The 27,730-nt window shown below is 37.2% G+C and overlaps 2 protein-coding genes across 3 annotated transcripts in view; one reads left to right on the top strand and one right to left on the bottom strand.

The window, feature by feature from the left end:
• The window catches only part of itsn1 (intersectin 1 (SH3 domain protein)), a 65,911-nt gene extending 50,417 nt beyond the window's left edge, over positions 1-15,494 (bottom strand). Inside the window, exon 1 of the mRNA XM_053333690.1 lies at positions 15,360-15,494. The gene's annotated coding sequence lies outside the window, so the exon portion shown is untranslated. The remainder of the gene's footprint in view (positions 1-15,359) is intronic.
• Positions 15,495-16,935: 1,441 nt separating this feature from the next.
• cryzl1 (crystallin, zeta (quinone reductase)-like 1) lies at positions 16,936-27,724 on the top strand. Of its 2 annotated transcripts, XM_053333678.1 has the most exons (13): positions 16,936-17,079; positions 17,761-17,838; positions 19,568-19,640; positions 19,755-19,799; positions 21,042-21,110; positions 22,890-23,023; positions 23,163-23,274; positions 24,056-24,076; positions 25,052-25,150; positions 25,239-25,354; positions 25,820-25,925; positions 26,193-26,238; positions 27,094-27,724. In XM_053333678.1, exons 1-13 carry the CDS (start codon positions 17,014-17,016, stop codon positions 27,188-27,190), a joined length of 1,062 nt encoding a protein of 353 aa, XP_053189653.1. In that variant the 5' UTR covers positions 16,936-17,013; the 3' UTR covers positions 27,191-27,724. The 2 variants fall into 2 exon arrangements, with proteins under 2 accessions (XP_053189653.1, XP_053189654.1); XM_053333679.1 differs by lacking the exon at positions 24,056-24,076.
• The last annotated feature ends 6 nt before the right edge of the window (positions 27,725-27,730 follow it).

Here is a 27,730-nt window from a genome sequence, read left to right as displayed (position 1 = left end):
CTGCTGCTGTTGGAGATTTTTAAAGCAGTCTGCAGCTCGGAGCTTCACAGATGAGTTGTTTCTGAGCTTTTAAGGTTTGTTTAAATTCAATGAAAAGGACCAGAGTGTAAGATTTAGGAGGATTCAGTGGAAAGAAATGGAGTATAATAATCATAAGGATGTTTTAATTAGTGTATAATTCTACTTTTTTACTACGGTAGCCCATAATGGACAAACCAAACTGTGGCTCTAGAGAAGGAGGCATTTTTTGGGAGTTACACATCCACCATAGGAAGGGCAGAGTGAAGCGTTATCAGCTGGTTGGAATCTGCAACCTCGCTGCTAGATGCCTTTAAATCGTACGCACTGTTCCTTTAAGGGTGAACGCAAAGTAACACAAATCCCAACTTTTTCAATAAGTTTATATTAAAACTATAAAAACTCTGCTGTCATTTGGTATTCAGACTAGACCGCATGTATGTGTGAGTCGTGCTCGTGCATGTCAACAGGGCAGCAGACCTTTATATATGCAGGGCAGACTGCCTGAGCACACTCTTACACACTTTCTCACCCGGGAGTCGACCACAGCGAACAGTTTTACATAGTCTGCTGGAAAAAAGCTGCAGTGGAGTGTTTAAGAGTCAACATTTCTCTTAGGAAATAAAAATGTGGGAGTAATTCACTAGAAAAGACACGAAAAAAGAGGAAATGTGTGTTTTTAACATGACTGATTTGTCTGAAAATGTGAAATGTGACATATAAAGGTATAGTTTTATATCACTCTATACCAGCAAAGGGTTGGTTTTAATTGTGATAAAATGATACAAAAGCTTAAATCAGCAACTCTAGGCTGTGATAAAACAAACCTTTAGTTATTTTAACAGAATTAGAGCTGTAATCATTAGTTGATTAATTAATGAATTGGCAACTCAGCTATATTCCCCAATCGATAGTCATTTTTAGACATAAATGCATCCTAAAATATGAGGATCTGAAGCTTTTCTGTGTAATAAATGATAGTAAACTGTTTATCTTTGCATTTTAAACTGCTGAAGTGACAAGAAGTGATAACAAATATTTTTCTTTATTTTCTGATATTTTATGGACAAAAATATGAAATGAGAAAATGACAAATAAACAAAATTTAAAAAAAAAAAAAATCCAATAATAATATAAAATATAAAATAAATAAATAATATAAAATATAATAAATAAATAATATAAAATATTATAAATAAATAATAATATAAAATATAATAAATAAATAATAAAATATAATAAATAAATAATAATATAAAATATAATAAATAAATAATAATGTAAAATATAATAAATTAATAATAAAAAAAATATAAAAAAAAAATATAATAAATAAAAAATACTGTAATCATAATAATATAATAACAGAAATAATAAAAAGTAAGCTGCAGCCCTCGACAGAATAACTGACATGAGAAGTTTGTGTAAAAAAAAAGAAAAAGAACATTTAACACTGACCCACACCTTAACAAGTTAGTAACACACACACATATATATATACGTGTGTGTGTGTGTGTGTGTGTGTGTGTGTGTGTGTGTGAGAGAGAGAGAGACACCCCTGCACCAGTAGAGGTATGTTAATCTGATCCAGACGTGCCTCCCCTGCATCACTGAGACTGGCAGACATCCCATAATAATCATAACAATAATAATAGTCTGACACACATTGCAACAGACAAGGACTTAGCGAGGGAGTATGTGTGTGTGTGTGTGTGTGTGTGTGTGTGTGTGTGTGTTGCTGACTATTTCTTCAATGTCATGTCAATATAAAAATGCAGATTCCTTGCTCACAGTCTGAAGGATAAAAAGGAGAAAGCTAAAGTTAAAGGGTCATTTCACTTAAATTTCTAATCACATTTTCTCTTTTTTTATTTTATTTTTTTGCCCTCGTGGTCTCATGAGGTTTATAAGACCACAAACTACTGGAGGTGGAAGGAAAAAAAAAACACCTCTTTATTTTCCAGAAACAGTTACTGAGACTATTTCTTCAGTAGAAAATCGTCCTTGGCCTTTTGAATGGTGTGTGTGTGTGTGTGTGTGTGTGTGTGTGTGTGTGTGTGTGTGTGTGTGTGTGTGTGTGTGTGTTTGTCCCATTATCTTCAGAGTGGGAGGACAAAGTAACCAGCTTAACTAGGTCAGAGGAACAAAGCCCACCCTACACAAACAGAGACTTCTCACACTCACACACACACACACACACACACACACACACAGACACACACACACTAAAAGAAGCGGTTGGGTAGCTACAGTAAAATCTGCTGTGAACTCAGGATGACAGCAGAGAAACAAACTGCTCTTTAAATGCCTCTAACTTTTTTATATTTCAAAGCTTTTAACTCTGATAATGAAATTCAAACACCAGCGACATCAAATAATGGAGAAAAACTGTTTGTGTGTGTGTGTGTGGGGGGGGGGGGGGGGGTAAAAAAAAAAAAAGTTTAGTGTGGGCAACTTCACTGTATCACAGAAGAGGGAGTTCATCTGTGGGACAATTGAAATTGATATTTCTATATATAGAAGTTTAACCCTTTATATACTGTTCATATTCTGACTCATCATTAGTTTCTATACCTATTTACATTCGAAAATGCTCCATCGCTCATTAATATCAATCAAAAAGATCAATTAATCACTATTTTATGGTCCAGATTAACATTTTTATAGACTATGAAGAATAAAACAGCAGGTTAAACTTGTATCAGCTGCACATTTTTGTTATTTTGTGTTATACTGTGGGTCACATTGGAAAATAAATCTGGCTAAAAGAAATGTGTGTATGGTGTTTTTATAGCTCTTAAATGTAAAAATGAGGCGATTTTAACCCTTAAAAGTATGTAAAGGGTTAAAAATGACTTTTTTTAAACATTGCTTTATGCCAGAGGTGTCAAACTAATGTTCATTCAAGGGCCACATACAGGCCAATTTGATCTCATGTGGGCCAGAACAATAAAAAGATGGAAGGAGCGATGGAAGGAAAGAAGGAAATAAGAAAGAAAGGGAGGAAGGAAGGAAAAAAGAAAGAAAGGGAGGAAGGAAGGAAGGAAAACAAGACAGAAAGGAAAGATGGAAGGAACGAAAGAAGGAAAGAAGGAAAAAAGAAAGAAAGAAAGGGAGGAAGGAAGGAAAACAAGACAGAAAGGAAAGATGGAAGGAATGAACAAAGGAAAAAAGGAAAAAAGAAAGAAAGAAAGGGAGGAAGGAAGGAAGGACAGAAGGAAGGACAGATGGAAGGGAGGAAGGAAGGCAGGAAGGAAAGAAAAGAAGATTGGAAGGAAAGATGGAAGGAAAGATGGAAGGAAGGAAAGAAGGCAAAAAGAAAGAAAGGGAAGAAGGACAGATGGAAGAAAGGGAGGTAGGAAGGAAGGCAGGAAGGAAAGAAAAGAAGATGGGAAGGAAAGATGGAAGGAAGGAAGGAAAGAAGGAAAAAAGAAAGAAAGGGAAGAAGGACAGATGGAAGAAAGGGAGGAAGGAAGGAAGGCAGGAAGGAAAGAAAAGAAGATTGGAAGGAAAGAAGGAAAAAAGAAAGAAAGGGAAGAAGGACAGATGGAAGAAAGGGAGGAAGGAAGGAAGGCAGGAAGGAAAGAAAAGAAGATGGGAAGGAAAGATGGAAGGAAGGAAGGAAGGAAGGAAAGAAGGCAAAAAGAAAGAAAGGGAAGAAGGACAGATGGAAGAAAGGGAGGAAGGAAGGAAGGCAGGAAGGAAAGAAAAGAAGATGGGAAGGACAGATGGAAGAAAGGGAGGAAGGAAGGAAGGCAGGAAGGAAGGACGGACAGATGGAAGGAATGAAAACAGACAGGAAGGAAAGTGGGCCGGATTGGATACCTCGGCGGGCCGGTTCTGGCCCACGTGCCGCATGTTTGACACCCCTGCTTTATGGTGTTTTTAATAAGAAGCATTTGTATGTAATTTATTTAGTTGTAAAGCACTCTGAGCTGCTTCCTGTATGAAATCAAGTTATTACTCTTATTAGTGACACGTACTGTATTAACCCTTTATAGGACACTCATTGAAAGGAAGGGAGGAAGGATGGAAGGATGGAAGGATGGAAGGATGGAAGGATGGAAGGATGGAAGGAAGGGAAGGAAGGAGGGAGGATGGAAAGGAAGGAAGGACGGAAGAAAGAAGGAAAGAAGGAAGGTAAGGGGAGGAAAGAAAGAGAGAAGGAGGGAGGGAGGAAGGGAAGAAAGAAGGAAGGGAGGAGAGAAGGAGGGAGGGAGGAAGAACAGATGGAAGGAAGGAAAGGAAGGAAGGAAGGACGGAGGAAGGAAAGAAGGAAGGGAGGGAGGAAGGACAGATGGAAGGAAAGGAAGGAAGGAAGGAAGGAAGGATATTTTGAGATATTTACAGAAGTTACCAAATATAATTATTTGCCCAATAAAGGGTTAACCAGCAGCTGAAATTAAAGTTTTAAATATTAATAAAGGCTCATTCTCTCATTTTGTGAATGGACTCACGAGGAGGTAAATTACAGGCAAGAGTACCCCTGTCTGTGTTACCCCCTTTTGTTCAAATCCAAAAGGAACTGGAGCAAGGTTTATTTTAACTTCTGACGCTGGCAGACTCCACAGAGATGTCCGCTTGCCAAAAAATTCGGTCCTGACAAATAAGCCGCTTTTGTTTTTTTACGAGCTCCGGCTTTCCACTTTATCTTGGACCGAAGACAACGAACCGCAAACAGGATTACATCCTTTGTGACGGTGACGGCGACGACGACAACAACAACAACAACAACGGGACATAGAAACCAGGACAAAAAAAATGTAAGTATTAAAGAGATTATTTAAAATTCATGTGACTAACAGAGGAATATTTAACTCAGAGGTCAATAAATGGATCACAGTTATTGATTTTAAAGAATAAAAGTCTAATAAACTCTATTGTTTCTATTGTGTGTGTGTGTCTCTGTGAACATGTTGTAATGTATTTGTTGGATTAGTCTGAACAATTAGAGGGTTGGTCTGTTATCAAGGCTTGTGGCAGATGCCTGTCTAAGCCACACACACACACACACACACACACGCACACACACACACACACACACACACACAGATATTCAGATTAGGGTTCAGTCTCTTCTGTTTCTCCCCTCCTCCGTCCCTCCCCCTCATTTTCCCGCTGACCTCCACCTCCCTCTCCTCTCACATTCCTCTTTTCTCGTCCATCATGAATGAATGAGTGAATGAGTGAATTCAGGACGACTGCAGATGCTCAGTCTGCTGCTGATCATCATCGTATGAAGCCTCGTAATATTCTTATAATTTCAGATTTTCCCGTTCTGTAACGTACAGAGAGAGTCTTATTCTGTTTTAGCTTAACTTTATTTCCAATTTAGAGATTTTTGGATATTTTATTCATCTTTTTAACACTCTTAAGATCCATCCACACCAAGAACTATCATTTTAACTATAACTGGCGGAGTCCACACCACAACTATAACAACATTGACAATGGTGAAAGATATCGTTGCATCACTTTCAGAGCGATTTGATGAATGATAATGATAAAAACGCTGACAGCCAATAAAAACCCTTCCTCTAAGCATCCAGCCTGATATCTGCAGTAAAACTTCAAAACCTGCAAATATCATCTGAATTATGACTTAATTTATTTATTTATATTTATTTATTTTAATATCATTTTGCTTCTCTCATTACAGACTAATGTGCTGTAAATTGGACCACAGGTGATTTCTTTAGATAGGTTTGTCTCTCTTTATTATACTCAGCTTTGTTCTCTATTATAATGTAAAAAAAACAAAGTTAGCAAATCTTTTAGGCTTCAGATCTGTGCTCATACTGTGTGTTACTGCCACATCACACTTCAACATGTGCTGCTGTGGATCGGCTCAGTTCGCTCTCTAAATACTGAAACATCAAAGCAACAACCCAGAGGTGATTTCTTTAGATATGTTTTGGCGCTTTTCCACTACACAGATCCAGCACGACTTGACTTCACTCGGTTTTTTTGGTGTTTCCACTAGGGATAGTACCTGGTACCTGCTACTTTTTTAGTACCTGCTCTGCTGATACTAAATGTGACGTCAACAGACTACCGGTCGCTGATTTGTCAGAAGAGTTGTCGCTGGAAGAGTCATGAGCCGTCCCACACAAGAATCAAACCCGCCATTTTTAAATACCGGCAACAGCGTTACAACCATACGTCTCAATTCTCTTTGCTTTGTGTGTGACAGAAAGCCACATACAGCAGCAAGTACACCATCGCCTCCATGTCCTCCATTGTTTATGTGTTTGTGTCGCGTATAAAATGAAGTCAAGGCAGTATCGCTGAGCCGTGCTATGACGACCCCGCCCACGTTGAGTAGGTACTTCTTTGTAATGGAAAAGTCGTTCAAGGAACTGTGTCGAGCCGAGTCGAGCAGTGCTGGAACAGTGTAGTGGAAAAGCGCCATTTGTCTCTCTTTATTATACAAAGATGCTGGTACTTTGTGAAAAAGCAGCAAAGTTAGAGGATCTTTCCCTCACAACGCACTTCATCATCAGTTTGGTCTGTAAATACTGAAACATCACAGCAACTAGTGTCTGAAATACTTCTGATCAACACACTGAATCAGCACCCGCCTGTGAACCCTTCTGCTTTTCTTTTTCCTGTCTCTGTGCAACATACTACAGCAGTAACAGCTCATCTATATCAGTTTTCATTGGTTGCAGACACAGCTGGAACCAGTCAACGGGCAACGCAAATAACTGGACAACATGCAATATGTTTCTTCCTGTTAACTGTTTCACATCGTCATTTTCTTACATATCTACTGAGTTTTTAAGGTTGCTTTTTAATCTGCCTCTTACCGTCGTTTTGACCGTCTCTATACAAGTCAATGGAGAATTCACCAACTTCTCACTTGATTTCTAACCTCAGTAAACGTTTTCAAAATGTGTTTATGGTCTCAATCGCTAGTTTAAAACCTTCTTCAATGCAGTATGATGTTCATTTGGGACATTTTGGCCTCTCTGATTTTATATTTGACGATAAAGCAGGGTATGCATTAGGGCGTGGCTACGTCCTGATTGACAGGTTGATTGCCCAATGTCCTCGAGATCCAGCCCTCGCAACCATAGCAACCTCCCCGCTCCGCCCAGGGCTCCGCCTCATGCCCATATAAGTAGAATACATGTTTTTATTTTTCCCAGCATGCACCTGAAATTTTCATGTTGGCGCTGCCTAGATTCGAAACTATTGGCTTCCGAGCAACAGTCCACAAACCAATGGTTGACGTCACGGATGTTACGTCCATTTCTTTTCTTTCCTTCTTTCTTTCTTTCTTTCTTTCTTTCTTTCTTTCCTTCTTTCTTTCTTTCTTTCTTTCTTTCTTTCTTTCTTTCTTTCTTTCTTTCTTTCTATCTATCTATCTATCTATCTATCTATCTATCTATCTATCTATCTAGTTTAAATGTCTTTTTATTTTGCATGTACAACTTTTCTATCCTTCTACCTTTTCTATCTTGATGCATTTTATGTTTCTTTGAACTGCCTTATTGTTAAAATGTGCTGCACAAACAGTGAACTCCAGATATGACTATGATATGAAATAATTTACTTTTTCCTGGTGTTCCCACTTCCACTCAAACAGTCGCGTCAACCTCTGATTTATTTAGTGATTTCTTCTGAATGTAAAACTAAAAGCTGAGCTGTTCATAAACACTGCAGCATGTTTACGATCTTGAACACGCTCCTTTATGCTCTGTTTAATATGAGCAGAGACATCAGGATGTTTCCGTTTCTGGCGGAGGAAATATCAAATTAAGCAGATGCTTGAGTCATAATAAATCACATTATTTCATCCTCAGATGGATGCGAGTCGCTCCTCAAACATTCAGCGTAAAACCTCTGCATTTTAAAATCATGTTTTATATATAAGAAACATCTTTAATGAACTAAAAAAGGAGAAAAATGGAGCTGACCTTAGAGTTTACACAACACTCAGTATCAGGCTAAAGATATTATTAATATTTTAGTGATGCAACAAAATTGGATTATGTTGTTGATGCCAAACTATTGAGCCTGAAGCAGGAGACGACAAACTGCTACAGAGACACTAACGCTCTGTAATTACTACAGAACAATAATACTAATAATAATGATAATGATAATAATGGGAGTAAATGTGACAGTTTGACTTTTAATATTACATAATAATAAAAAAAACAGAGATTTGTTTTGTCATCTTTTATTTGGACATGCTTCATTTTTACATTTGTATTTTACCTCATGGGACTTATGATAGTGTTATGATAGTGTTTCCTCAGTTACTGTTTCTTATATTTATTTAAGTTATTTATTATCATTATTAATATCATTATTTAAGAGCTATACAAGTAAAGTGTGACTGATTGATTTCATGCTGAATCAAACTTGAATCCAGGGCTGGATGATATGGATAAAAATCTAATATACTGCAACAATATTGTAGGTTTGACTTTTGGTGCTTTCGCAAAATCTATATAATAATTATGATTAATGTGAATAATATAATGACCAAGTGGGTAAAAGATGCATAATACAGCAGCTAGAAGTGTCTGGTTAGTTATTGTTATCATATATATTTGGTTTGTTCTCATATTTATGTGGTTATATTATTTTCTGTCATATTGTGAACTTCTTTATTAACATTACGTCATATTTCATTTAAATTTGGCCGCACTGAAAATCAACGTGGGCCCAGAAATGCTGGATCTTCAGAAACCTGGTTCCCCGACATTGTTCTAGTTTGCAGCAGCAGAGACGATGAATGATGAATGAGTGATTAGTGAATACAAATGTTTGATAGACAGGAAATTAATTAGCGACTCATTCATCGAGCAAGTGTAAAGACATGCTCGATTTGATTCGTTTAATATTAACGTCAATCAAACTTATTAGGAGAAAGTTGAAGACGTTAAATATTTCACTCGTGACTTTGGTGAATTCTGATGGGTGTTTTTCATTATTATTATTTTTTTTTTTTATTAATTAATACCCCTCCTAATATTTCTGATTTTACCCACTTTATTCTGTAGTGACTTTATTTTATTGTATTTTATTGACTTTTATTTTTTAGGCATTTTTATTCTATTATATTTTCTTAATCTTCTATTACCTTTTATTATTTTATTTGGGTATTCTTAATTTTTTATATTTATATTTCATTATTTCTTTATTATATTTTATTCTCTTATTTTTTATCTGGGTATTCTTAATTATTTACATTTTAATTTTATTATATTTTTATAAATATTTTAACATTTTATCTGGGTATACTTTATTTTTAATTTTTAATTTTATTAATTCTTCATGATATTTTTCGTTTCTTCGTCTATTCTTACTTTTTTCATTTTTAACCTTCCTCTGGTGTTTCCTCACTGCAGATTCATGAGTTATGACTGTTTCCTCAGTTTAACACTTTATGTTTATGTATTACGATGTATGAAAAGTGCTATATAATAAAGTCTGATTGATTAATTGACAATCAATTATCTGACTAAAAGAAAAAAAATCAATAGACTTAATAGAAGGAAGAGAAAAAAGGATCAAAAGTTCAACTGATAATCAATTTTTAAGGACGTGGATTTAATCTGTTGACTGTAACTATGAGTCTGTGTTGTTGGTATTAATAACTGCAGCCTCTTCACATCTGCATTATCTCACTCTACATACTCCCACACACACACACACACACACACACACACACACACACTTTCTCGTCCACACGTTAACGACACGCTCCGACACTGACCCTCTGCTCTCCGTCCAAAATGAAACGCGCAATAATACAACACGTTCTTATCACGCTGCTGTCAAACGGTGAGGCTCGAAAAATGACAGGACCCTATAACACACACACACACACACACACACAGATAATTATTACCACTGCAGTCTCTCTCTCTCTCTCTCTCTCTCTCTCTCTCTCTCTCTCTCTCTCTCTCTCTCTCTCTCTCTCTCTCTCTCTCTCTCTCTCTCTCTCTCTCTCTCTCTCTCTCTCTCTCTCTCTCTCTCTCTCTCTCTCTCTCTCTCTCTCTCTCTCTCTCTCTCTCTCTCTCTGTATCACCCCTCATCCTCCCCTCAGGCTCCTCTCCCTCCTCCCATCTCTGCACTGGCCTCTGCTGCAGCTAGCTAATGTTAGCATGTTAGCATGTTTGCACGATTACAACTGTATCTACTGTAGCTGAAGCACAATGTACTATTTCAGGTATATTACTTTGGGGTCAAACGTGCAATGTTTATATATATTTCTTTCCACTTTAAATCTGTTTATTATCAATATTGGACTCATTCTCATAACACCAACTATTACATAATGTTACTTTTTTTAAATTTCCAATCATTTTTATTGCTTGTGTGCTACTTATTATTGACAGCCCTAACCCTAACCTACCCACCTATCTATTAAAACCACCTGCCTAACGTTATATAGGTCCTCCTCATACCCCGGTAAACGATGCACACACACACACACACACACCTGACCGTCCACCTCATTTAAAAGAAAACAGGATTCATCAGACCAGGACTCGTTTTTGCACTGCTCCACGGTCCAGTTCTGACGCTCTAGTGCCCATCAAAGGTGATTTGGGCGATGAAAAGTGGTCAGTATGGGACTCTGACTGCTCTGCCTGCAAGAACCTTTTCAGTAATTTCCTCACAAGACTTCACAAGACACAAGACCTGTCTTTTTGGAGACGCTCTGACCTAGCCATCATCATTTGGACTCTTGTCAAAGTCTCTCAGATTCTTACACTGGCTCATTTCTCCTGCTTCCAACACAGTGACTGTTCACTTGCTGCCTTATATATTTAATCTTTATCTTTATATATCCTACCTTCTAATAGGCATCATTTGAAAGAGATAATCAATGTTACTCACTTCGCCTGTCAGTGGGGGTTTTAATGTTTTTGGCTGATCGATGTAAGTATTTAAAATCTGTCTGATCCATCAAGTTAATTTGAGCCCATTTGAAATGTTCTACCTCCCTCTTTTTAATTGATGGGATTATATTGTGAATTGTGGCTCGAGGCTGCTGGGTGTGAATACAATAAAGAATGAAGTTTTTAGGGGACATGTTGGAGCAGATTGTGTTATTGTTATTGTACGTGGTTCTGGTTTATAGGGCGTTTGAGGTAGGATCACAAAGTCACGCCCCTGAACTTTTGAACTTTGTGGGAAAACAGTGGTGATATAAATCTCTCAGAAACACCATCTGAGTGTTTAATATACACCTTGACCACTTGTTATGACTAACTCAGACTGCTGAAGCTGAATAGAAGCTTCACATCTACCTTTAAATTATGGATTTTGGGCCTCTCATCACATTTGAAGATCTTTTAATAGTCAGTATGAACAGGAGGAAAAACTCTTACAATGTTCATATGGATGCCCTGACTACTGTTTAAAGACAGACTTGAAAACAATTGTGAACCTTTCCTTTAAAACCAGAGGTGTGGCCATGTAAGCATTTTGAGTATTATGTAATAGTATTATTTTATTCATACTGGTATTAACATATCATCGAGATAGGGGCTGTTATTATTGGCCGATATTGAACTATCACAGATATATCGGTATTGGTGAATACAGTGAACATGCTGTCCGATATGTGCCGATATTTTTCTATTATTCATAGATATTTATAACAAAGTATTTATGTAAGTATTCTGTACACCTAATATCATTATCTGCCCCATAAACCCAGTATTGGTCTGGCCTTAATAGATATGGATGTGCTTTACCTTACTGGCTACAATATTGTTGTTTTTTTTTTGCTGAAAGTCTTTCCAATTCTTCCTGTTAGCATCTGCCGTTACCATGGAAACCGCTTTTCGCCAATCAGTAAAGTCCTTTCAATAAAACACAAAACCTGACCTCTCTTGAAAGCAGGCTAAGTTTTTGACCAGTGTTTTTTTGTTTTGGTTTAACTAGTGACCCTGGTAACTGGCGACTGTGACCGCGTCCGTGGTTGCCATAGTGACGGCAGTTGTTAAAAAGAAGACCAGAGCACAGTGGTTGGTCTCCTAAAAAAAACTTAAATTATCTTCAGTTATGATAATTCAACTTTATGTTAATCATTAAGGTCATAGTGGTGGGTTACGGTGATTTATATTGAATGGTGTTCCTAATATTTTGTCCACTACATTAACAAACATGAGAGGGGGCAAAATATTAGGAACGTCAGTCAGTATAATACACCTCAGTACGCTACCATCACTTAGTACGACCTCAGTGATAAACATAAATTTGAATGATCACAACTGAAAATGTATAAACTTCAAAAAAAAAGTATTATATATCTATATAATTGTATATCTGTGTGTGTGTGTGTGTGTGTGTGTGTGTGGTCCTTATTTGTTTTACAGTATGTAAACTAAGTAGTGTTTCCAACAAGAAGCATTTACATTTCTTCACTCATTTTTCTGAAATTAATCTTTTTTTTAGTTTGAGAGTAAAGACTGAGTGTGATTACAGTATAGCAGTCATAACAATAATAATAATAACACATATAATAACAACATATTGAATTTGTACCACACCTTTCATTCATTGTGAAACTCAAAAGTGCAAAATACAGCATTAATAACATAGAAAACATTGAAAAGAAGGTAGGCTGATCACACAGCTTCAACACAATATCTGGTCATAAACTTTACTTGTAGTATGTACACAGAGACAAAGCAGCTTAATTGGCTGAATATGAGCCACTTTCCTTTTAAGGGTAACTGTATAACATCCCAAAATGGGTTATAGCCACAGTGACACATTATAAGGAACGGTTAGAGGTGAATGCTGCATGCTGAGCCCAATTCAAATTAAATTGCAAGTGTAGATAATAAACAAAGTGGTGTCCTCCTAAAAGCCTGAAATTCTCTTATGTTGAATGTTCAACACAGTATACATAGTCATACGGCCCTTTTATGTTTTACAGTATGTAAATTAAATAATGTTTCCAAGAAGAAGCATTCACATTTCTTCACTCATTGCTCTGAAATCTTATTTAAATGTTAGCTTGTTTGAGAGGAGACACTGAATCTTGACATAATAGAATAATACTAATACTATGAATAATATATTTAATTTTCATAATCTTCATTCATAGTGAAACTCAAAGTGCATATTATAGGAAACATTAGAGGTCAATGCTTCTTGCTGAGCACAATTTAACCTTTGTAAAATGTTACTGTAGATAATAAACACAGTTAAGTATTGAGTCAAGAATATTTCATTGTCATGTCTCAGTACCCACACATAAACCCATAAAATAAAAGTTACCAACTAAAACTCTAACACTCCTAAAAATACACGTCAAGAAAGTTTCAGAAACACAAATAAAGGAAGTGTATAAAGCCACACAACTGCACACTTAAAATAGCAGCAAAGGTAACATGAGGTTGTGCAATGAGTCTGCAGAACAGATATTTTACTATAAAGTCAGACACAGTTTGTGGAGAGATTAAAGTGAAACATTTGATAAAGCTTTTTAGGAGGGGCATCTACTGTAGGTGTGGTGTTTGTGTTTCAAAGAGCTGCAACACAAGCTATACCGGTAATGTGTAATTCACTCTTTACTACATATGCAGTAATCATAATAACCTATCCTACTACTGAGCCTGGCATCATTGCAATATAGTGATTTTTTTTTGTATTTAAATGCACCTCTGGGCAAGACAAATTTATTTGTATAGCACATTTCAGCAGGGCAACTCAATTCAACTCAACTCAAGTGCTTTACATATAGTGCAAGAGCAGAACATAAATAAGCTAATTCATACTTTTTTTTTTTAAAGAACAAGAGAAAGAATTAAAACAGCTATAATATAAAAAGAAAAAAAGCAGAAAAGGGGATAAAGCAGTTGAAACAAGAGCTAAAACAGACTGAATAGATATAATAAAAGGCAGCAGCAAACATGAAAGTCTTCAATGTTGATTTAAAGGCAGACCTGATGTTTTCTGGGAGTTTGTTCCAGATAGTGGGGGTGCCACAATAACAATAAAGTGTTTGGTTTCTTGCTGTCACTCAGGCTGAAAGTCACCAAGTAACACGGTCACACTTTAACCCGAAACACCAGCAGCCACAGGATTACAGCTGCTGCACATATATGACCAGCTGTGAAGTAAAAACATCAGGTTTCGGGGCTAACTTGAGACAAACCCTCCACACTGCTGCAAGAACTGGACGTCTACTACTGTAGGTGATGTGTTGGTGTATTTAAACAGCTACAACACAAGCTAAACTAGTTATGTGTAATTCACTCTTTACTACATTATGCAAAAATAATAATCAAGCGCTGTCAGACTCAACCACACCTGCACAGCCTGAACATGTTGTAGTTTCTTTTCTCAATTACACCACTACTCACCATATATATTTATATTTAACAAACTGTTTATCATGTGCAATAATATCTATATTCAGGTCACTTTACTTTCAGGCATTGTTTTACATTTAGCACTCGTTTAGCTCGGTTAGCACTCGTTTTTGATTGTGTGTTTGTCTATTGTATATATGTTTAAGGGTTTCTATTAGTTGTGGATGCCCACTTTCTTTCCTGTAGTGTATATTACACATCTATTTGATCTTTTTGCCTCTGTCTTGCGGCTGTTACAAGTGAATTCCCCTTTGAGGGATTAATGAAGTACAATCTAATCTAATCTAATAATAACCTATGCTACTACTGAGCCTGGCATCATTGCTATATTGTCATTTTTTTTACATGATTAATCCGCTTTATTCTTTATGTAAGCTGTATCAATGTATATGTATTGGGTTTTAAATGCACCTCTGGAAGTAATTTTGTTGTGCTATACAATGACAATAAAGTGATTGGTTTCTTGCAGTCACTCAAGCTGAAAGTCACCAGTAACACGGTCACACTTTAACCTGAAACACCGGTCACAGGATTACAGCTGCTGCATATATATGACCAGCTGTGCACTACAAACATCAGGTTTCGGGCTCCACACTGCTGCAAGTATCCCTGCCTTTACCCGAGCATTATCAGTATCAATACCACAAAATAAAATTTAAAACCCTCCAAAAAACCTTAGAGTCACAGACAGATGCAGTGATTTAACATTAGCAACACCAGCTAACTAGTTACTAAGTGACTGCACTGCAATATCACCTCATATATTTTATCCTATAAGTCGTGTTGCATTGTAATAATAATACCACACCCCTTACTAGGTTGGCTGCTGTTACAGTTAAGGTCAGACAGTTGTTGCCAGGGGTTACACATTAAAAAAGATAAACCTTGCCGTGCTAGCAGTTAGCATGCAGGCTAACCAGTGAGAAGCTAACGTCATTCTTCCACATCACACACACACATTCACCTAAAACACACGGCTCTTACCTCATAGTTCGCATCCCATAGTCAAATGCCAGGTTAAGTATCTCCCTCTGTGTTCAAGCAGCCAATATAATGGTGTAAATCCCCGTTTTTTTTTTTTTATCACCGTAAACCGTCTTTCCGGTGGTGGTGGTGGTGCTCCTCTGACCGACTGAGGGACAGTTGGAAAATGGGGGTAACGCTACCGCCTGAAGTATCGCGAGATGTCTAAGGGAGATATAATGATATAATGAGGTGTTGGTGTAATCTCGCGATGATTTGGGTAGGGTGAGCTTGCAGGGACTTTGTGATGGATTAACAGCGCTCCTGTCGGCTGTGATATGTAAACACACCAGGGTTAGTGACTAATAAGGGATGGAAAGATGAAGTCAAACATATCTTTAAAAAATATAATTTTAAAAACATGCATCAAGTTTGTTAAAATGTTCATTTGCACCATTAAAAAACAACACCCAAAGTAAGACTAAATGTGAAATGTCAAATGGTGTAACCACAAAAGAATGATGAACATTAAACATTTTATCCACCAGAACATACAGTAAAAACAACCATTTTTTCTAGATATGTTTTGACAAATTATATAAAATTGGTTAAAAATCATTTTTCATTGCAAAAGTGGATTATATTTATTCAAAAATTTTAGTTCACATTTATTTTCCTTTTTTTTGTACCCACCTACATTTTAAATGAAATATGAAGGGATATGGGTGATTTAGTACATGTGAAAAATGAAAGGTCGTCTAGTTACTCTATTTAAAATGTAATAAGTAATATTACTATTTCAATTACTTAATCAAAGTAATGTAACTTATTACATTTGATTCCTTTACTAATTTTCTAACCAATGTGTTCATCTGTTAGGGTAAATGTTCCCTCCATATGTCCTTCCTTCCTAAGATCTAAGATCAGCTGTTAGGGTAAATGTTCCCATTAAGCACCAAAATCTAAACTCAGCTGTGTTGTCATGGATACTGACATGATTTATAAGGGAGATCATTTCTTATAAAGCAACATTTATCTCTCATTGTAAAATGTATTCATTAGTTCATATAGATTTTGGAATATAAAATAAAGATATTTGATGAATAAAGTGAGTTTAATTGGTACTGTGACTCCATTTAAGCTCATGTGTGCTCTAAATAAGCCCACATCATGATTTATTTACTAAATATAAACAAATATATTGATTTCAAAGAGTTAAAAACTGCAATATATGTATTCAGTAACATGTTAAATATTAAAAATGAGGAAAAAACCATCCTGAGCAAAATCTTAAAGGTTAGGTACTCTTTATTACACATACTGAGGGAAGAGGAGTAAATATGATTGAGACATATGAGAGAGATGTCATCCAGAGAGTTTGACATTTTAATTTAAATATTTATTTCATATGACAGATATCTAAATATTTGTGTAGTATGTATAGTTGTATAGCTGTTTGTGTTATAGTTGCATGATGTAGTAACACATATCATCCATTAGTTGGCAGTGTTGCGCTCGTTTAACAGCAAAAAATGTAAACAAGAGAAGAAGAAGAAGAAGAGGCGGTCAGCTGACTGTCATCTCCATGAACGAAGACCACACAGCTCATCTATGAACTGGATTTATTCTACTTTATATCTCAGATCTTCTAACTGTCTCTACAGAAACTTACAGCATGAAAGGATTATATTGCAAAGCAGGTGTGAGTGATGCTGAGACCAAGTTCATTATTCAGGAAACGGTGAGTTTGCATGTTGTTTCCTGTTCATTATATGTCCATAATTAATAGTATTATGAATTAAAACCAGTGTGTGAAGGATGCACGTGTGTGTTATTACTATCAGGACACTACTGCTAATAATGTCACTGCTTTCTCTCTTTAATTAGATTTCTTTAATTAGTGCAGCTCCACAGCTTAAAAAATTATACCTTTCAGCCCTCTACTTTAGACATAGGAAATATGATAACACCTTGGTACTTCTATACAGTATACAAACATTTATTAAATAGTTAAAATACAGTATAATGTGGCTGTGAACAAGTATAACTCATATATGTGGAGGAATGAATGACAATATAGCAAAACACAGTTGTAATACCAGCTATAACATATCTTCACATGAGAAGTTATAAGTGCTGATAAGTACTTTACATTAATAAACACTTAAAATATGCCTTTATATCTTCTTACAACCACATTAAAGTGCCTTATAGTTAATATTCTTTATATGCTTATTTGCTAAATAGAGGGACTTAAAATAAATACAGTGTGATTGGAAAGCTTTGGAAATTGTCTCATGTAGTTTCATCTGTTTTATATCTGTTATGTGTCTTTTTGCATGCACATCTATTCTGTTAGTTATGGTAATTGATTGAGAATTGACTCCTCAGCTGAAGTTAGCCTGTGTGTTTTCCTCTCCAGACTCTCCCTGAGGTTTTAGAGAGTCATCAGGTCAGAGTTCAGGTGAAGGCGTGTGGACTCAGCGCTCTGGACCTCAAGGTAACAACAACAGTTCAATCAAATGTTATGTGTTAGATCAGAGATGTCAAACTCCTTTTCATACAAGGGCCACATACAGCCCAATTTGATCTCATGTGGGCCGGATCATTAAAGAGATGGAGGGAAAGAAGGAAGGAAGGAGGGACGAAAGGTAGGAAGGACAGACAGAAGAAAGGGAGGAAGGAAGGAAAGAAGGGAGGAAGGAAGGAAAGGAAGGAGGAGAAGGAATAGAATATAGGGAGGAAGGAAGGAAGGAAAAGAAGACAAGGAGGAAGGGAGGAAGAAAGGTAGGAAGGACAGATGGAAGGAATGGAAGAAGGACAGATGGAAGGAAGGAAGGAAGGAAAAGAAGACAGGGAGGAAGGGAGGAAGAAAGGTAGGAAGGACACACGGAAGGAATGAAAAGAGGAAGAAGGAAACTGGGCCGGGTTGGACCTCTCAGTGGGCCGGTTCTGGCCCACGGGCCGCATGTTTGACAGCCCTGTGTTAGATGGTTTTGAAATATGAACTGAAATCATGTTGTTCAATTTACTGACTGTCACGGTAAAGAAAAAAACATCCCTTTGTTTTTTATTGATACAAATAATAACAGTCAATATATAACTCAAATAATAAGCACACACCTATAATCTAATCTAGTAACAAAATCTAATAATAATCTAATGAAAATTAGCTGCCTCCTGAACTCCATGTTTAAATTAATTAGTTATGTTGTAGTTATCAGTGCAAACATATGAAGACTGACACTAAATCAGATACGCACAATAATATGCAGCAAGAGCCTAAAGTAAACCCAAAACATTCACATTTACTTAAAATTAACCATTGCACATACAAATATGATTAATGTCTGTATCGTAGTATTTTTAAATATAAAAATATATTATTCAATATTAATATTTATCAAACATTAAAAGTGCATTGTTATATTTCTGAGAGGTCAAATACATAAATAAACTTTTTTTTTTGTTTACCTTTGATCCATTATCAGCCATTAGAGTTTTATTCATTGTTTCTCTATTTGTTTGATTGCATTGAACTTATTATATTTAGTAATTACACTGTATATAAATAAAGGTTATTACAAAGCTCACTGTTACATCCTTACACTTTACCCACAGTTTAAACTTTGTGTCGTCCTCCCGGGTCAAATTGACCCCGTCTGTTTTGACTGTTCCTTCTTTCCTCCCTTCCTTCCTTCCCTTCCTTCCTTCCTTCCTTCCTTTCCTTCCTCTCTTCCTTCTGTCCTTCCTTCCTTCCTTTCTCCCCCCCCTCCCTCCCTCCCTCCCTCCCTCCTTCCTTCCTCCCTTCCTTCTTCCCTTCTTCCTTCCTTCTCTCTTTCTTTCCTTCCCCCACCATCTTCCCTTCCTTCCTTCCTTCCTTCCTTCCTTCCTTTCCTTTCCTCCCTCCCTCCTACCTTCCTTCCTCCTTTCCTTCCTTCCTCCCTCCCTCCCTCCCTCCCTCCCTCCCTTCTTTCTTTCTCCCTTCCTTCCTCCATTCCTTCCTTCTCCCTCCCTCCCTCCCTTCCTTCTTTCTTTCTCCCTTCCTTCCTCCATTCCTTCCTTCTCCCTCCCTTCCTCCCTTCCTTCCTTGGCTCGAGTACAACAGGAGGGATAAAGGCTGCTTGTTTCCACACAGTTATATTATGTCAGTATTAATTCAATTCTCTATGCAAATTAAAGTCACTGTATTAAATAACTCTGAAATGCTCCTCTGTCTTTCTCTCCAGCTGCTCGATGATTTGGGGTTCCAGAGAGACTTCATTCCTGTCGGCAGAGAGGTGGCCGGCGTCGTCCTGCAAGGTTGTAAACACACGAGTACAGTTAACACTCGTGCTCCGTGATGCTTGATGAGGATTAGTAGTGATTTAGTAGTGAGTAGTGAGTAGTTTACCTGGTTTGTGTTTTTTCCCTCAGTGGGTCCAGATGTCGCCTTCTTCCAGCCGGAGGACGAGGTTGTAGGTAGGAAACATTTAATTATCTGAACTTCTGAATTATGTAATAAAACATGATGAATGATTAAAGTCTAATATCTGTAACTACAACTGGGTGATTACTCATTATTGTCATTTATTGCCAATTATTGAATTATTCTATTCTAACACAATTACCAGATCGAGATATTGTGATTCACCTTTCCTATGTTTTAATTAATGAGGTTAATTTCACCCAAATCTGTTACATTGTTAACTCTAACTCTAAAAATAATATACTTGAGTCAATAAAACAGGATTAAGTTCAGTTTTTGTGGAGATGGATCGATTAGTCAGTTAGTAGAAAAAATCATCTGCAACTATTTAGATAATCAATGAATCATTTTTAAAGTAAAACTGTCAAATATTCTCCAACTTTGTGAGGATTTGCTGCTTTTCTTCGTCTCATGTGATAATAAATTAAATTTGGATTGTTGGTTGAATTAAAAAAAAAGGCAATTTGATGACATCATCTTAGTTTTAGGAAACTGTGACGGACATTTATCTCCAGTTTTGGGGGAATTGTATTAATGTGATTAATTAATTGATATATTATAATCAGCAGATGAATCCTTAATGAAATAATAAAAAGAATAACGAGGATAATAATACTTAATATTGTAACATATGTGTTATGTAGGGTTGCAACTAAGGATTATTTTCATTGCCAGTTAATCTGTAGAATATTTTCTCCATTAATGAGTCATTTGAGCCATAAAATGTAAGAAAGTGTTAAAAAAAATAATCAACCACTGCTTCCCAAAACCCAAGAAAATTCAGTTTCAATATCAGTTTACTGTCATAGAGGACTAAAAAAATCATATCAATATCATATTTTAGAAGCTGGTATCAGACAATTTGGATATTTTTTCCTTAAAAAAAAAGACACAAATGATTATGAGACTATTTTTTGTTGTTGTTGATTGATTGATTGATTGATTGCTGCATTTCTAGTGTTATTGCATTTTAATAGTGTTCATATCACCACCAAAAATCGCCAAATATATGAAATTAGGCTTCAAAGTTGTGTAAAAATCAGTCTCTTTCTCTGCTACCAAACGCTGTGGGCGTGGCCGCCGAGTTCGCTGAAACCCCGCCCCCTACCAAGTGTCACCTGTCAATCAAAGTCACCACCTCTACCAGAAACATGGACGCTACGTCTGAGAGCTTTCTGTGGCTAGCTCGGCGGCTAACTCGGCAGCTAGCACCACTAATGCATTATACATTGCAGGTATTCTTCCTTTGGATTCTCCCTGCTCTGGACTCTGTGATACCATTGATGTGGATGAACACTATATAGGTAAAATACACACACACACACACACACACACACACACACACACACAGGTACACACAGGTACACACAGACATATGCGCATACACACACACACACACACACACACACACACACACACACACACACACACACGTATAGACTCATACACACAAACACACATAGACACACAGGCACGCACTCACACACACAGACACACACACACAGGCACAGATGCACTCACACACACATACACACACACACACAGACACACATACGCATACGCACACACACAGGCACACACACACACACACACACACACACACACACACACACACACCTGGGGTTACATTATAAGCACTTAATTCCTATAATGAGCAGTTTCCTTTATCATCAAACACAAAGTCTCACAATCCAGTCCAACAACATGCAGGAACTCTTCCCTAATGATCAAAGTCACACTCCTGAGAGTCACAGCTTGACGCCTTTGTGACTTCTTTTTACAAAATCCCACTTTCGCTTCAGAGTGATAACGTCAGCTCACGAAGAAGAAGAAGAAGGAGAAGAAAAAAAAAGAAAAGGCAGTTCAGGTCAAATCCCTCTCATCTCTCTCTGCCCCCCGAAGAAGTGAGGCAAAGTGTTTCTCTTTAAGTGAAAGCTCTCCCACCACCTTTCATCTGCACCTCATACACTTCAAAGTTCAAATCAAACGGTCTGACGGCGTGAAAGAATCGAATAAAAGCACCGAAATTGCCGCGACTCCTCCCCCCACCCCCCCTCATCCCCTCTCCGACTCTTTCACCTGGAGTTTCTGGCTGATTTCATTCTGAAGCCGGCGGGACAGGAGAGGAATTGATTACAGCGTGCGTTATGTGGTCGGCAGGTTAATAAAAGGGAATTTCATCATGAATAGTAACTTATCATCAAGGCATCAGTAACCGTCGCTTCCTCTTTTCCTCCCTCCCTTCCTTCCTTCATCATTCCTCCTTTCCTTCCTTCCTCGTGTCCTTCCTTCTTTCCTCACCTCCTCCTTTCCTTCCTCCCTTCCTTCTTTCCTTCTCTCCATACTTCCTTCCTCCCTCCTTACTCCTTTCCTCCCTTCCTTCTTTCCTCACTTCCGTCCTTCCTCCCTTCCTTCTCTTTACTTCCTTCCTCTTTTCCTCCCTCCTTCCTTCCTCCTCTCCTTCCTCCCTCCTTACTTCTTTCCTTCTTCCCTTCCTCATTCCTCCCTTCCTCATTCCTTCCTTAATTCCTCCTGTCCTTCCTTCCTTCCTTCCTTCCTTCCTTCCTTCCTTCTGACGGCGTGAAAGAATCGAATTTGACGCGACCCCCCCTCCTCCCCCCATCCCCTCCTCATCCCTCCGACTCTTTCACCTGGACTTTCTGGCTGATTTAATTTTCCTTCCTTCCTTCATTCCTCCTGTCCTTCCTTCCTTCCTTCCTTCCTCTCTTCCTTCTCTTCTTACTGCCCTCCTCATCTTACTTCCTTCCTCTTTTCCTCCCTCCTTCCTTCTTTCCTTCCTTCCTTCCTCCCTCCTTACTCCTTTCCTTCCTTCCTCCTTTCCTTCATTCCTCCTGTCCTTCCTTCCTTCTCAATTTCATTGTCCTTTTGTACAATGACAATAAAGACTTTCTATTCTATTCTATTCCTCCCTTCCTTCTATCCTCACTTCCTTCCTTCCTCCCTTCCTTCTTTCCTCACTTCCTTCCTTCAAACAACAGCTAAAAAATCAAATCAAAGATAAAAAGAATAAAAAAGAAAGTAATAAAACATATTCTGTGTGTGTTTCTGTGTCTGTTCTCCAGTTCAGAAGCCGGAGAAGCTCAGCTCAGTGAGTGTTGCCGGAGCGCTGCGTGACGGACTCTGTGCTTACACCGCTCTACACACACACGCTCGCATGGCAGCTGGACACACACTCCTGGTTCTGGACGGCGCCAGTGTACGTAAAAAAAACAAAAACAATCTTAAATATCATCCGTGACTGTATCAGGGGATATTCTGCTGCATGTTTTCTTTCTTTCATGACGATTTAAGACAGTAAATACCTCAAAAAACTGCGTCTTTTCTCCTCTCCTCAGTCTTTTGGCCTGATGTGCATCCAGCTGGCTTGTTACCATGGAGTTAAGGTTTTGACGACGTCACACTCACAGCAACAACACACATTCCTGGAGCAGCTTCGGCCGAGTGTAGGTCTGTACTGATGGTGTCAACTCACTTTTACTCACTTTAAAAAAAAATCCATAACAGCATCTGGAATATAATGCTTTAAACCCAATCTCAATGTCCTTAAAGTCCGTGTAAAGTAAGAATAAATATGTGTTCTGAGTTTGACATACCACACAAAAGTGTGTTGTTAACCACCCTGCCAAATTTGAATGATTAAAAAAATCGCCATATATATGAAATTAGGCTTCAAAGTTGTGTAAAAATCAGCCTCTTTCTCTGCTACCAAACACTGAAACCCCGCCCCCTACCAAGTGTCACCTGTCAATCAAAGTCACCACCTCTACCAGAAACATGGAGGCTATGTCTGAGAGCTTTCTGCTGCTAGCTCAGCTGCTAGCTTGACGGCTAGCTCAGCGGCTAGCTCGGCGGCTAACTCAGCTAACTGGCTAACAGTAGACTGTAGTAGTAGTAGTAGTGTGTGCTGAATGTATTTATACCTCTACAGCAGCAGGGGCGGGTTTATGCTAATCACTAAATCCTGAACACAGAAATCTTGAAACACAGTTTGTGAAGCCTAGCTCCACAATTCAAATCTAAATGGTTGAAATGCTTTTTACACCTTTTTTAGAAATACATTTATGACCTATTTAATGTGTTTAGAAGAAAATGTCTGAATTCGCTTTACACTGTCTTTAAATCCATTCTCTAAGAAATCACTTAATTTATTCTTCTTTTAAATCTTTACTACTTTTCCTTCCTTCCTTCTTCAATATTCCCTCTCTCTTCCTCTTCATATGTTCCTCAGGTGTTCAGGATCCTCTAGTTGGTGAGATCTCCTCTGTCTTTCTGACTGTCTTGCATGCTTGCTTCCTTCCCTCCTGCAGCACATTGCACTTGTTTAACTATGATTACTGATATGCGTCGTCCTTGTGTTGCAGCCCTCCGCCTTCAGCTCAACTCATTTTTTGCCCTTGATGTTGTATTGCATATTAACTTAACTTATTAATGGAGTGTGTGACAGCTGTATTTGTCTGTTTGGTTTATGTTTACTGCTGTAATAATGTTTTTGGTCAGAATCTCTCTTATTTACTAGTTTATTTATTTAATCATTTAATTTGATGCATCTTGTGAATAGAGTGATGACATTTGTTTATTGTACATAAGTAATGTGATTATTTGTTACCCAGTGATGTAACCAAATAACAATTAATATAGAATTTAGTGAAAGTAAATATTTATAGTACAGATTTAAATTGTTACAGTATATTTTACTCATTTTAAATTCAAAAAGAGGGAAAAGTGAAGAGACTGGTTAAATTAAAGTAGTGTAACCCCATAATACAACTTATTTTCACTCATTTTAAGTAAATATTGGAAGAGGAAAAGTTAACCTTTAAATGTTAAAAAAGAAGCTGCCACCATGTGGATAATATCAAAACTTTAATTCAAAATTTAATTTATGAGTTTATGATGAGATTATTTGGTGTTACAAGAACGTATATTATCATTCAACATCACTATTACTCTTGTACATAATTTAATTATTTTTTAAATTATATTTTTTTGCTACTATTGTATTTTATTTCTTATTATTTATTCTTCTTATTATTTTTTATTCTATTTTTGCTCTCTACTTTCTGCTGAAATACTGTAGATTTCCCCACGGTGGGATTAATAAAGGAATATCTTTTTTTTAATAGAATTTCAAACATGATATACATAGTCAATTTTTTCAACTTTTAACTATATTATAAATCAGAATGACTCATGATATTATGTGGTTGTGTGTTTGTGTGTGCAGCGAGGGTGATCCCGGTCTACAAGGACCCATCAGACCTGCTGCCGCTGGTTTTAGAGGAGACAGGAGGACTGGGGATCGATATAGTGATAGACTCAGGAGGTAAAAGCTTTATATTCACTTCAACTCGTTAAGATTTCAACTTTACTGCTGAACAGGAAGTCAAACATGTCTGCGTGTTTGTGTGCAGCGCGTCTGCAAGAGGACGAGGGAGGGGACGAGATGAAGCTCCTCCCACACAAGCATGACATCATCAGCGTGTTGGGAGTGGGGGGGCACTGGGTCACATCGCACCAAGGCCTTCAAGTGAGTCAGCATCAAACATAAAAATCACTTTCAAAAATCTCCAGTTATAAAATAAATTCAATACGATAACGATTGTAGTGTTGTTTTTTGAAAGTGTCTCATAATTGAATTAATATGTATAATTTTGACTTATTAAATCAAATTTTAGACTTACTGAATCATTATTTTGACTTGTCCGAACATGCATATTCCCTGTTATATTGCCCTAATTATTTTAATTTAGTAGTAATAATTGCTAAAAAAAACAAACACATTTTGGAAAAATCAAGTGGGAAACTAATGATTTTTATTATTAATTATTGATCACATGTTCAGTCCTTTTGGAAATGTTTAAATCTGATGCAACATTTCTGTAATTCCTGTGACTGCAAAGTGTCTAAATGGTCAGAATTAAATGTTAATTCAATTAAAAGTATAAATATAGATCAGTTTATCATCTCTCTGTCTCTTTATGTTATTTTACAGTTGGATCCTCCAGACTGCAGATTACTCTACTTAAAATCAGCGTCCGTGTCTTTCCTCAACCCTGAAGTGTGGACGGCTTCGTCGGCCCAGCAAGGACGATATCTCCGTATCCTTTGATAACGGCCGTTAATCTTAACTTTTACCCCTCCCTCCTTTCCTTCCTTACCTCCTTCTCTTTCTTTCCTCCCTCCCATCTCCTTCCTTCCCACCTTCTCTCTTTCTTTCCTCCCTCCTTCCTTTTTTCCTCCCTCCTTTCCTTCCTTCTTCCTTCTCTCCTTCCTCCCTCCTTTCCTTCCTTCATCCTCCCTCCCTTCCTTCCTTGACTCGAGGACAACAGGAGGTCTTTGTGTGGTCTTTAACATCCTTGTGTCAGATATTCTGAAGGATATTGTGGAGAAGATGTCAACAGGAGTGCTCAGGTAATTCAAACACAGATCTGTGCTACTTAGAATGGGCTATAATGTTTTTAGACTTGATATAAATTTCTATCTTGTGTTGTTTTATCATTAATTTGAAGCTCCTATAGTTGCTTAATGGTTTTAAAACTCATACAAAACCTTCCGTATAAACAAGACAAATGCGGTTATACATTTAAGTCGTTTTAAAGTGTTCATATTTTCTCTTTTCCTTGCTCTTAGTCATCAGTTTAAAGGTGCATGTCCTTGTTTTAATGCCCTACAGTGCCACCAAATCCTACAATTTGATGATGTGATGTTTTTAAAACTTACAGGATAGGTTCAGTCATAGTGTCCATATGAACAGTGAAAGAGGTTTTCTTGGCTTTAATCATTCCTCCTGTTCATACTGACTATTAAAAGATCTTCAAATGTGCTTTCAATGTTAAAGTGATGGAGGACAAAATCCACACAGTCATTTAAAAGTAGATGTGAAGCTTCTATTCAGCTTCATCAGTCTGAGTTAGTCATATCAAGTGATATCTGACACATTTACAGTCTTTTTAACATCAAATTCACTCTTAGTGTGTTTCCCTGTTGAGCTGTGGTGGAAGTATAGTAACAAAGACTTTGGCTCTAAAAACACTGTAACGTTGAAACATAGAAGACTTGATTTGACTCATTTTGGACGGCTGAAGCTTCATATTAGCTTCAGATAAACTTTTAAATACATTTCTGCACAGGAGACAGCTTGAAAAATTGTGAACTAGTCCTTTAAAGCTCACAGTCGTTTATAGAAGTATCATTTTAACTTGTCATAGTCAAACTGTAGTTTAAATTAATCAAATGTTACAATCTGTTTACAAAATGTCTCTCCAGACCTCAACCCGAGGAGGCCGTCCCTCTCTATGAAGCCACAGTTACCATGGAGACCGTGCAGCGTAACCAGAAGAAAAAGGCTGTCATTCAACTGTGACCAAAAATACAGAAACTCTGCAGGGACGCTGGCTGCAGATAACAAGTCAATGGGGTCAGTCCTGTCTGCAGATAACATGTTTTTTTTGTTTTTTTTTAGTCTTTTGGGAAGGAGTAAGGCGGTGAAATGTGTCCCAGCATGCATTGCAGGGATCACAAGAAGATGTCATGGTGATGTTTCCAGTCTCTAGTTTACTGCAGAGGAATACTGTAGATTTTCTTTCTGTGTTTCTCTCAAGTACAGACACATTCAAGCACATTCACACCCAGTTTTTTTATTTTTGTAATTACACCTTATTAGCCTTTAAATATGTCTGAATTCATGTGGCTTTTTCCAATTTAAAAAACATTCACAATTGAAAGTTTTGCATCCAAATTACAGTAACAACAGCAGCTATGATTTATGTTATTGTCTCTGAGTGTATCAGATTGTTTGTTGCAGATTTTTTTTTACTTGTAATGAATATGGAATAAAAATCCTTGAATGGAAATAATCATGAAATGTTTCTCTCTGTTTTTATTGTATAACATTTTGTGAAAG

The sequence above is a fragment of the Scomber japonicus genome, chromosome 14 (assembly GCF_027409825.1).
Source record: "Scomber japonicus isolate fScoJap1 chromosome 14, fScoJap1.pri, whole genome shotgun sequence".
NCBI classification, from domain to species: domain Eukaryota; kingdom Metazoa; phylum Chordata; class Actinopteri; order Scombriformes; family Scombridae; genus Scomber; species Scomber japonicus.
Note: the sequence above shows the minus strand (reverse complement) of the source record. Positions and strands in the feature narration are given on the sequence as shown.